Source organism: Mastigoproctus giganteus, chromosome 6, assembly GCF_048544385.1.
Source record: "Mastigoproctus giganteus isolate SK-2022 chromosome 6, ASM4854438v1, whole genome shotgun sequence".
In the NCBI taxonomy this organism is placed as follows: Eukaryota; Metazoa; Arthropoda; class Arachnida; order Uropygi; family Thelyphonidae; genus Mastigoproctus; species Mastigoproctus giganteus.
Window position 1 is genome coordinate 222,388,682 of NC_143580.1, and position 13,086 is coordinate 222,401,767.

At 38.0% G+C, this 13,086-nt stretch overlaps 1 protein-coding gene across 1 annotated transcript in view; it reads right to left on the bottom strand.

Moving 5' to 3' along the window:
• Positions 1-3,187: 3,187 nt before the first annotated feature.
• Positions 3,188-13,086, bottom strand: part of LOC150085014 (zinc finger FYVE domain-containing protein 26-like) — a 192,189-nt gene continuing 182,290 nt past the window's right edge. The window contains exon 19 of the mRNA XM_090376435.1: positions 3,188-3,340. Coding sequence (XP_090232561.1) covers positions 3,188-3,340 — 153 coding nt within the window. The remainder of the gene's footprint in view (positions 3,341-13,086) is intronic.

Sequence of the window (13,086 nt, forward strand, 5' to 3'; positions counted from 1 at the left end):
TGAATTAAGCTGAGACAAGATCAGCAATTATGTTAGTTTTTACCATTGATATTGTGAATATCAATGGTAAAAACTGAATTACAGTTGTTAAAGTGGCATTAGTGCTGGCAGTAAAAGGTTTGCCCACTAAATTTGCTAAGCATTTCAAGCACTAAATTCTGGTAGCTGGGTTCACAACAGTCCACAGATGAAAGTCAATGTAGAGAGAGAGAGAGAGAGAGTTTAGTGTGTTAATAACCACATTTTGGAAATGTCGTTTGAATATGCTTCATCTCTTAAGCTTAGAGCATATCTCAGACACATTTCAGAGGTTTCTTCCAGGGGTTTTCCAGTCAATGGGTGGTCCTGATTTCAAGATGATCACAATGTACTGTACATGGGTTGAGAAATGTGCTAACTGTTTTGAAGGTGGAACGCTTGCTGAGTGAGAGTGTAAGAGGTTTGCACACTGTTATTTCACAGGTTGTATATGATGGATTAGACCAATTATATGGATTACTTTAAAAAACCAGAACTCATTGTTCCATTGTTCATTACAAACAGAAAGAATTTTATGGTTTTATCAATTTTGCAGAGATGGAATACGTGTGAAGAAAGGTGGAGCAAAGATACATATTGAGTCTGCCCAACACTAACCAATTCTATTTAAAAACCTTTAATACTCTCTTCTTTATCTTTTTGACCTTTCTTTTTAATCACTTCAGGGACTGACTCCATATCTTTAAATTGTGAAGCTATAGCAAGTCAAGACTTATTACAACATGTTCAATCACTAATCTAGACATAATAATGCATGAACTACTCATTTATCTGCGGTCGGTCTGAATTAGTGCACATCGAATAGAAGGTTTTATGCATTTCATCACATTTTGCTTAAATTAAGGAAAAAATGCATCAGAAACCCGTAAATGTTAAAAACGGTTTTCAGAGAAAATGCCATGTTTGCTTGAAGATTTTCAGTGATTTTCAAAGTTTGATGATGGTTACTTATCTGTCAAAGATGATTCTCATTCTGGCCACCCTTCCACTTCAAAAATCAATAATTCAATTTCTTATGTTTGTGATCTAATCAGGAGTGATCAACATTTAATTACCTGTAAAGTTTCTTGTGGAATTAATACTTCTTATTTTTTTTTTTTATGAGAACCCCAAACACGAGAGGTATTAGAACCTATAGTACTTAGTACCGTGCTTGGGTTGGAGGTTGACAAGACGAAAGAAGATATTTGTTGACATTTGACTTCAACTTCTGTAGACTGTAATTTTCAGGAAATACGTATGAAGGAAGGTTGTTCCAGAAAACGGCAGTTGAATAAATAATCGAGGAAGATGAAAAGTTAGTTCTGTGAGTTTGAAGTTGGACAGTAAATGGATGTTGGCTGGTGGCGGCACGTGTTCGGACTCCTTTGAAAGAGAGAGCGGGAATTATAGAAGCCAATTCAGAAGAACAGTGCCCATGGAAGTATCTGTAGAAGAGGCATACAGCAGAAACAGTACGTCTATGAGACAGCGAGTGGAGAGACTCTGTTAGAGACGAATCATTAATTAACCTAACTGCCCTCTTCTGAATGGAATCAAGAAGCCTCAGGGAGGTTTTGGGGGACCACCCTAGATGTAGGAACAATATTCCATGGCAGGGCGGATTTGCGATTTATACAGGATGAGCAGCTGTTTGGAAGAAAAGTAACGCCGAGAACAAAAGAGAAAAACCAAGTTTTTTAGATGTAGAGGAAGCAATATTTCTAATGTTCTTGTGCCAAGAGAGAGATTAGAAGTCAGGGTAATCCCCAAAAGAGATATATCATTTTGCCTAGAAATCGGAGTGTCACTAAAGATGGGACATTTCAACCAATTTTAAAACATGATTGGGATTGTGACACATATCAGGCAAGTTTGTTTCTCACATCCTCAGTGAGAAACAAAGGAATCACAAAAAGCAGGAGTTCTCACATGTCACAAAAAGCAGGAGTTCTCACATGTCACAAAAAGCAGGAGTTCTCACATGTCAGGATCTTTGTTGATATGCTTCTGGTACTAACTCGCACTTTGTTTTATCCATCATTACTGGTAACAAATCATGGCTGTATAGTTATGAACCAGAAACAAAGGCCCAGTCCTCTCAATGGAAGACTGTCTTCTTCAAGATGGAGTCTTCCATTGGGCGGACAATATAAGCAAAGATCATGCTTATTGTATTTTTTGATTCACATGATATTGTTCATTATGAATCTGTCCCGCATGGGCAAACACTGAATTAGGAATACTAAAAAAACAGTTCTACAGTGACTGTGTAATGTTCATCAAAAATGGCTGGAAAAGTGGTTTTGAGAGAAGTGGTGCTTGCATCATCATCACAACAATCCTGCACATTTGGGCTTTTTCATTCAAGAATTTCTTGCAAAAAACTTCATCACTCCGCTTGCCCACCTGCTACACTCACTAGATTTAGCTTTGTATGATTTCTCTCCTCATCAAGTTTCAGAAATCTGTCTCTAGTGACATGGAGACTAGAGAGGAGTTAGCTGGTAAACTCCATCATTTCCTAAATATTAGTTTTGTCCCTGAACTTTTGTTTATATTTTGTATAAAAAAACTGCACATTTAAAATTTTAAAATACATAAAACTGAAAATATAAAAATAAAGTGTAAAGTGAAAGTTAAAACAAGAAACAGTAGTTTTTGATACAAATATAGTGTCTTCCTCAACCTAATCATCTTGTATCTGGCAGACTTCACATATATCTGATTGACATGAGGACTGGTCATTTGTGTTCATGTTGACACGTAATTAGAATTCATGTCATTCAGTTTCCAATGAGTTTTGTTGCAATGCAGTATCACCAATTCTAGGACAGAGTATATACAAGTTTTCCCTGTCCCCCTGTTAATTGTTTTTCACAACAATTTAGCTGCTGGGGTTTTATATGGTGACCTCACTGTCAAATATAGGCAATGGCCAAACTGAAATCTGTTTTGTATGATGTCAACAAGTTGATGTAATTAATTTACATAAACTTAAATTCTTATTACTAAATAATTAAAGAAAATAAAATTTTTAATGGCATTCTGATTTACTTTTCAAGATCAACTAAACAAAGAATTCTTAACTTGGGATGAAATAAAAATGGGATGAAAACCCATAATTGGACAATTTAATTAAATAAAAAAAAAGCTTACAATTTTGAAATCATACCTTTTCTACAATGTAATTTAATGCCTCATTCAACATTCCAAACTTCTCTAAGTGTAAAAGATAAGACATTGGACTTCCATATGTTTTTAGATAAAACAAAATTTCCTCTTTTGTTCGAGAGTCCAAATAGCCACTCTCATAATTTGGCTAGAAGAATAATAAAATATTTATGAAGCAAATTATTATATTTGAAAATAAATGCTATTTTCTGCTAAATAACAAAAAACAAATAATCCATAAATATATATAAAAAAAGTAGTCAATATCATCAGAAAACATCTCTATTAATTTTTCATGTTTTGCAATCAGCAGTAAGAGACTATTTTTCTAAGTTTATTCAACTTTGTTTTGTATATTTCTTCTGTCCCATTCTTTAGCTGATGCTCAAACACATCTATTTCCTCATTATGTTTTAATTTATTTTGTTATTTGGTTTGCATTTAACTATTTATTCATTTATTTATGTTAATTATTTATATTATGATTTACCAAAAAAAAAAAAAAAAAAAAAAAAATTGAATGGCAAATGCCTAAAAAACGGTACTCACCTTGTATAAATCTGCGATAAATTTATTGGTAAATGGTGGCTGAATTTAGTTTGGAAGAAGCATTAAAAAGAACTAAGGCAGAGAATGGGGTAAAAATATTTTTAAACAAATTTTAAAATGAGCGCAAGGAAGTAGAAGTGCAGATCTCCAATCCTTGGTTGTCATAAAAAAGGTTGAAGGACGCGAATGAAAGAATGAAATAAAAGAGAAGACCGGTGGTGCCAATAGTCGTTGCGAGAGACTTTCGTTAAATGAACCGTCATCAGTTGGCAAATGGAAGAGAAGTGAGCGCGTGTTGTATTTAAAGTTGGTCTATACTCTCGTGATGCTCTTTTTGACACGTGGGAACTTTAGCTGCGAGAGGTTCCAAGCCGGTGAGAGGTAGAAGGGAAGTTTTGCGTTAATAATATAGAGATCGGAATGGTGTCGGTACCATTCGATGGTGAGGGCTTCATATTGAAGAATTCTGTAGCTCGATCTAAGTTTAATAATAGTGATGGCAGAGTCAATAAGGGGGGTGTGGTTGTGGTTTTGAGCATGGGTTGTTAACTCAGTGCAGGATTGACTTGTCCTGAAACTGTTGAAGTGGTAGTATGCGCGGGTGTTGGAAGTTCTGGAGGAACCGAATTTGGTGGTAGTGCTGCCGATGTAACTGCGGTGTCGCAGTTTGGTTGGCATTTTATGAGATATATTATATTATTGAGATCATTGATGGGATACTTGTATGTTTCTTTATAAGAATTAAATAGGGAACCTAGTTTATTATAAGTAGAGAAAGTGAGGGAGATGTCGGTATCTTTGAATGTACGTCGGAATTGTGCTGCAAGTTCACTATGGTAAGGGAGAACTATGCGAGTATTTGTCTTGTTACTGTGTCTGATGGGGTTATTAATGTTGTTTTTAACGGTGGATATTGTGTGTTGGATGAGTTGAGGGGGATAGCTCCTGGCTATGAATTTATCAGTAAGGTATTGAAGTTCATTGTGTAGATCGTTTTGTGAAGAGCTGAATTTGATAGCATTGTAGATTTGGTTGTATAGGACGGCTTTTTTGGTACTAAGGGGATAATATGAAGTGAAATGTAGATATTTACCAGTATGCGTGTTTTTTCTGAAAATCTTGGTATTTAAATTTGTGTCTGTTGTATAAATAGTGAGATTAAGAAAATTAATTTGGTTGTCCGTTCCGATTTCGAGGGTAAACTTTAGCCTGTCATGTATTGTGTTGAATTTTAAAAAAAGATTGTCTATGGTTGTTCTGTTGCCTATTATTAAGACATCATCGGCGTAGTGGATGTATAATTTAATTTCAGAAGGGAAAGGTTGTAAAATTTGGTTTTCAATAGTGGCGAGATAAATTTCAGAAAGGGGAGCAGAAATGCCTAAACCCATTGGTAAACCGAATGTTTGTCGATAAATTTTATTATTAAATCTAAAATATCTAGCGTCTAGTAAAAGAGTAGTAAGTTCAAGGATGTGGTCAACTGAAAGAGAGGTACGTTTCGTTAAAGTGTCATCAGCTGTTAGAAGTACGCGTAATGCTTGTAGGGTGAAAGGATTTTGAAGAGAGGCTAACGGTGGAAATTTTTGGAGGGGTTTTGGATGTGAGTGTGTTCCATTTTTTGGTGTGTTTTTGTGTTATGTGTTGGATGGTGGCATTGATATGTACATTGTTGTGGTTAGTATATTCGATCCAGGCGTCTGATGGCATATTTCTTTTGAGAAGGAATCGTAATTGGTGAATGCAGTTTAAAAGTTGGTGTTTTTTGTTAAATCTTTTCTTAAGTTCTTCGCGTATGATCGCGATGGATGTGCGGTGTATGATATGTGGGTATTTTTTACAGTTATTTTTGGGAAAGATGCGGGCGAATTTGGGGATGACGTTGTGATATAAGCATTTTTGTAGGAAAGCTATGTGTAATTTGTTAGAGAAATATTTGATAAGCGCTTTGGAGAGTTGTATTTTTCTATCAGGCATGTCTAAGAGCATCAGAGATGAGATTGGAAATATGTGAAAGATTTAACCCGGTGCAGATAAGGTGTTGATAATGACGTTAAAATATCTTATAAGTTTGACGATAGTGAAATTATAGTAGTCTTATAATACCGTGACAAACTGACTAAAAAAAATTGAATGGCAAATGCCTAAAAAACGGTACTCACCTTGTATAAACCTGCAATAAATTTATTGGTAAATGGTGGCTGAATTTAGTTTGGAAGAAGCATTAAAAAGAACTAAGGCAGAGAATGGGGTAAAAATATTTTTAAACAAATTTTAAAATGAGCGCAAGGAAGTAGAAGTGCAGATCTCCAATCCTTGGTTGTCATAAAAAGGTTGAAGGATGTGAATGAAAGAATGAAATAAAAGAGAAGACCGATCTCAATATTATTAACGCAAAACTTCCCTTCTACCTCTCACCGGCTTGGAACCTCTCGCAGCTAAAGTTCCCACGTGTCAAAAAGAGCATCACGAGAGTATAGACCAACTTAAGTACAACACGCGCTCACTTCTCTTCCATTTGCCAACTGATGACGGTTCATTTAACGAAAGTCTCTCGCAACGACTATTGGCACCACCGGTCTTCTCTTTTATTTCATTCTTTCATTCGCGTCCTTCAACCTTTTGCTCCATTCTGACATCTCAAAACATTGTTTATGTCTTCTAAATAAATTTATATACACTTTCAAAGTTGTAATGCTGTTTTTGAAACACCCTATATTATTAGAAGAGCATTAGCAAAGGCACATGATGCAAGAAAGCAAGCATACCATCAGCAAGAAAAAAAAAGAACCCCTTCTCATTTCACCCATTCACTCACTCCAATTGTCTAGTTCTGCCTTGAATCTATTTAAGCTATCAAATTTTACAACAGATGGAAGTTTGTTCCAGCAATCAATCACCTGCTGCCTAAAGGTAAAATTTTGCACATCTACATCTATCCTACAACTGTCTTTCCTCAATTTGAATTTATGCCCTCTCAGGCGATTATTCTGAGCAAGAGGAAGAATCCCATCAACATGGAGCATGCTCAATCAGATCACCTCGCAGATGATCTGTCTACAGACACTGTAATTTGCAAAACTTAAGCCTTTCTTCGTAAGAGCAACCCTTTGTTCCATTCCCTAATCTTGTTGCCCTTCTCTGTACTCGTTCCAGCAGTTCTACATCCTTCTTAAAATGAGACCTGTACACAGTACTCAAGGTGTGGCCTGACAATTGCCTTATACAAGGGTATAATCACCTCCTTATCCCTGCTAGAAAAATTCCTGTATATCATTAACAAGACACTATGAGTTACTCTTGCAGACCATCTGCACTGCTCAGAAAACTTCATATCTGCCTGCACAATTACATCAAAGTCCTGTTCATTCTCTACCACTCTCAGAGTAGTACCACACAGTTGATATGTTACTCTGGGGTTACTACTTCCCACATGCAGTACTTTACATTTATCGATGTTAAACTTCAGTTGCTGCCTCTCAGCCCATCTGCTCAACTTTTCAAGATTCTGTTGCAGCAGTGTACTGTCATTAGTGTCATTAACAACCCTGCCAACCTTCGTATCATCTGCAAACTTGGACATTAAGCCTGATATAACATGATCAATATCATTAATAAATATAAAAAATAACAATGGACCTAACACTGAACTCTGGGGGATTCCACTAATAACATTATTCCACAAAGAGCAGTGTCCATTGATTACCACTCTCTGTCTTCTCCCACTCAACCATCCCTTTATCCATAGCAGCAATTGCCTCCAATGCCACACTGCTCCAATTTGTGCAGCAGTCTTCCATGTGCAGTATCAAAAGCCTTTCTAAGATCCAAATATATGATATCAAAATTATTCTTCACATCCAGTTCCTTTGTGACGGCATCATAGTATCCAATCAAATTGGTCAGACAAGACTTCCTCTTAACAAACCCATGCTGTGTCCGAGCTATAACTGAAGTCTTGTCTAGATGATCCTGCAGTGCTTCTTTAACCAGTGCCTCCATTAATTTTCCTGTGAGTTTAACAAAAGTTAAACTCACAGGTCTATAATTACTTGTGTCAGCCTTTGATCCTCCTTTGTGAATTGGGGTCACATTTGTACATCTCCAGTCCATGGGTACCGCCCCAGAGTACAAGGAAGCTCTCTCATAATTATGGCTAAGGGCTTGCTTACTTCCTTTGTTGCCTACATTTTATATCACTGGATAGATCCCATCCAACCCAGGTGCCTTTCTTATGTTTATCTTCAACAATTTCTCCTCCACTTTCCTCTCAATTATTACAAAATCATCTAGCTCACTGGCAGAGTAGTTTAATTCACTTCTGGCATTTCACTCCCTGAATAACTCCTCATGTGTGAATGTAGATGCAAAATACTCATTTAGTTTGATAGCTATCTGAGCAGGATTATCAACAGTTGAACCATGGATATCAAGTGGACCAATCTGATCCATCTTCTCCCTTCTAGAGTTTACATAAGTAAAGAATTCTTCGCTGTTTTTCTTTGCATCCTTTGTCAAAGATTTCTAGTAATCTGCCTTTTCCTGCCAAACCTCCTGTGTGACTTGGTTACAGACCAGCTTATATCTATCATAGCCTTCCGTGTCACCTGTTAATTTATACACTGAGTGATCACTGAATTATGACCACCTACCTAATGCTTCATAAGTCCTCCTTTTGCTTTCAGTTGGGACCTATCCGACGTGGCATTGATCAAACAAGATTTCAGAAGCGTTCGGGAGGTATGGCCAACCGAGCTGTTTGTAATGCGGTCAGCAACGCAGGTGATTGTTGTATCCAGATGCCTTTCGATAGTGTCCCACAAGTGCTCTATGGGATTGATATTGGGGGAGTTCGGAGGCCAATCGATATGCTGGAAGTCAGAACTGTTTTCCTAAACCATTCCTACACAACAAGTGCCCTATGGCTCAGCACGTCATCTTGGAAGACACCACCACCACCATCATTTGGGAAAAAGTGTAACATAGTGGTGTATACACAGTCAGCAAGCAGTTGATGATAGCGGAGACCAATGATATGTTGCTCCACATGCACCAGGGGTTCAAGTTCCTGCCAGTGAAACATGCCCCACACCATACAACGGCCTTCACCGGTCAGCACTTCTGATACCATGCATGATGGATGAAGAGCATCATGTTGTTGATGCCAAAATCGGTACACAACCATCCACGGTGTGGAGTAAATAACGTGACTCATCCTACCAGCACACCTTCTTCCAGTCTTCTAACGTCCAACTTGCATGCTCTTTGCAACAGGCGAGTCTTTTATGCCAATGAACCTTGGTTAGGAGAGAATGCCATAGGGGTCGTCTGTTGGTATAGCCCATATGTGCGATGCATGATCGTGCCAGATATTGTTCCGGGTTGGCCCATGTTGTATTGGGTAGTCAACTCTTCAACAGTGCTCTTCAATCTTTTGCTGCCCTTTGCAGTTTTGCCATTGGGTTGTTGTTTGACCCTGTTGACACCAGTCCTGGTACACTTTAACTACAGCAGCTCTCAAACACCCCACCAGTTCAGCCATTTGGGAAATCAAGGCAGCAGCTCGTTGAGCACCCACAATATGTCCTTTATCAAAGTTCGATAAACCCTTCCTTTTACCCATCACACTCGTAATTTTACTACCAACAGAACCACCGACACCTTATTTATGCTACGCAGGTCGACTAACTCCGCACTCTCATACTTCACGTGGTCAATGGGTCGCATTCAGTTTTCATAAGGGTGGTCATAATTCAGTGATCACTCAGTGTATGTATTCCATGTCTCATTAGCTTATCTAATATCCATTTAGGCCTAAACCTTGAACAATATTTCTTAGTTGGTATGAAAAGCCTAATAGCTTCCAAGATTAATTCTTTGAATGCTTCCCATTTTGAATTTGCTGTTGGTAACATCATCAGTTGGTCCCATCACATAGAATTTAAATACTGTCTCAGACCACCATAGTCACCTTTACGAAAGCAAAAACTCTTCCCTTGATGGTAGTTACCTCTTTGAGTAAGTCCTACTTCAGCACACTGTGATCACTGCCACCTAGTGGTTCCTTTATCTGCAGATTCTTAATGCATGAAGAATCACTACTGATAATCAGATCAAGAGTATTACTCCCTCTAGTTGCCTCCCGAACATGCTGCTGTAGACAACAATCATCCAATAAATCCACAAAAGCTTTGCTAGTGTATGAGTGACCAACCCACAAATTCCATTCAGTATCTGGGAAATTAAAATTCCCCATTATAAGACACTCTGATTTACTGGCCCACTCTATTTCTCTGTACAGTTGTTTATTATACTCATCAGAGTCATTAGGCTCAGTATTTATGTCATACCAAACTGACTCAACACTGCACTGTCAAGTCAGTTTGGTGTGACATAAGCACTGGGAAAGCAAAATTGAGAGTAGGAGTATGTTATAGGCCTACTGACTCTGATGAGTATAATAAACAACTGTACAGAGAAATAGAATGGGCCAGTAAATCAATGCCTTATAATGTATCTTATAATTTATGCCCGCTCAGGCAATTATTCTGAGCAAACTGTTGTTTGTTATTTGGTTTTTAGAAGCATTAGCAACTAAGGCCATATTGCTCCGGGGATATGCAGTGGTCATTCCCTGACCTTTCTGCATCCTCCATATTTGTTCTGGGCAAGAGGAAGAATCCCATCAACGTTGAGCATGCTCAAAACCATTCATGGCATTACACACCTAAATCAGATCACCTCGCAGGTGCCTAGTCTCCAGACACCGTAATTTGCAAAACTTAAGCCTTTCTTCGTAAGGGCAACCCTTTGTTCCATTCATTAATCTTGTTGCCCTCCTCTATACGCATTCCGGCAGCTCTACATCCTTCTTAAAATGAAGTCTCCAGACCTGTATACAGTACTCAAGGTTTGGCCTGACCATTGATTGCCTTATACAAGGAGATAATCACCTCCTTATCCCTAATAGAAAAATTCCTGTATATCACTGACAAGATAATATACAGGGTTGTTAAAATTAAAGTATCCCTATGTAGAGGGCTCTGGAGTGAGTTCTAAGGCTCGTATTGAAGAGAAATTTGGACAACAGGTACAATAAAGAATGTGCTCGCAATTTATTGAAAAAAATAAATTAGTTACAAAATTTGTCACTATATGACGCTGTGACAATACAAATCACTTGAACAGTGCTACATTGTTCAATGTGTTTTGGTCAACAACAGTTTCCATTCGAAGAACAGCATTTTCTACAGCAGAACGTAACATATTAACTGGAATAGCCAGCACATGATGTCTAATGCTGTCCTTCAGATCTGCCAGAGTTTAACATCCTTCCCAATACAACTGGTTCTTCAAAAAAACCCACAACCAGAAGTCGCATGGGATGAGGTCTGGTGATCAGGGTGGCCAAGATGTCTGGAGCTGTTGTTTCCAGACATCTTGATCAGGGTGGCCAAGATGTCTGGAAACAACGGCTGATGACCCGTTCGTCTGTAAAGTGTTGCCTTAGCAATCTTTGGACACAATGGTGGATGTGGGGTGGCACACCATCTTGCACGAATATGGTATCTTGAAGGCACCTACGTTGTTGCAGCTCTGGTATTGCAAAATTTGCCAATATTTCATAATATTGCTGTCCAGTGACGGAACAGGTGCGGGGTCCAATCGGTGTTACCTATTCAAAAAAATATGGCCCAATCATGAATGTGGCCATAAATCCACACCACACTGTCACTTTTGGACAAAGCAATTGTACCTCTTGGATAACTCGAGGATTTTCTGTTGCCCAAATGTGACAGTTGTGCTTATTCAATTGTCTATTTAAGCAGAAGTGGGCTTCATCACTCCAAAGGATGTTCCATGGCCAAGTGATATCCACTGTCATTTGCACCGGAAACTGAAGTGCATATGTGAAACTAATATCTGCATCACCATGCTTTAGCTGCTGTAGCATGTGCATCTTGTAAGGATAGTACTGCAACACCTGACACATTAGTAGCCTTACAGTGGAATATGGCATGTCCACTTCATGAGAAACAGCTGGCACACTTGCGCTACCACATGGTGATTGACTTGATAAATCCAAGGCAGCCATAGCCACATCTTCAACATGAGAGGAGTCCACTCGTTTTCGACCTCTACCTGGTTGAACACCAAGATGTCCCATCGCTTCAGATTTCGCAATCATTTTTCAGACAGCACAACTGTATGATTTTGAGGAGACTGCTTTGCTTTTATACAGTACAGTATAAGGTATGTTCGTGTCGGACGGCACCTGGGATTTCTCCCATCTCAGCTATACAGTACAGTACTGCTGAGTAGTGGCACTGTGACAATAACATATGACTATGCAAACAACGTAAGTTATTTGCATAATCGTAACTAAGATAGTTATGGCCATACAGTGACAAATTTTGTAACTAATTTTTTTTCTAATAAATGGCGAGCGCATTCTTTATTGTACCTGTTGTCCAAATTTCTCTTCAGTACGAGCCTTAGAACTTACTCCAAACCCCTTTAACATAGGGATACTTTATTTTTAACAACCCTGTACATACCATATTTTTTTTTTTGCTGATGGTATACAACCTTGCTTTCTTGCATTATTAACCACTACTAATACTAAATGTATCACAAAATACTAACTCCAGGAGCCTTACTTGCCTTTATGCTCAAAAGTTTTTCAAGCATAAATAACCTTCAATATCCTTCAGTAACAAATCCATCCTTTAAACATGATTTTATCTTTTCCGTTTTTTTTTTTTTTTGGTAGTTGTTGGGGCATCGGCTTCTGTGGCCATAATGCACCTCCCAAGGTTTTTGCAGTACTTTTATCCAAGCCTGAGGCGGGATTCGAACCCACGACCTTTGGGTTGCCAGGCAGGCACTTTACCCACCCGGCTAGCCCGGTCGGCTTATCTTTTCTGTATTCAGGGCAATATTAATATGCTTACTAAGGATGTTATAGTATTAAGAGGTTATAGATATTAATAACATTAAAATTATTGCATAAAGGAGAATGCAGCTTACTCTAAAGATTTCACCATCTAAAATCACTATTGAACCAAATGTTTGAACACAATTTTGAATCACCATCAGTTGGTTTGTAATGGCAGAGAAGGAAGGAGAAAGTTTAAATATATGCACTTCTAATTCCCGTGGTGCAATGAATTGCACCACACATGTAGGAAATTTTATGTTATTCAGATTCCATATAAATGATAAAGTTGTGAGAATTTTGCAATAAGAACTAAAAACTGTATTTTGTTTAAACCATTCTATGCTAGTGTTTCAAAAGTGATTCATTTGTAATTAGAAGTTAATTTGACTAGTATTATTGCTGAA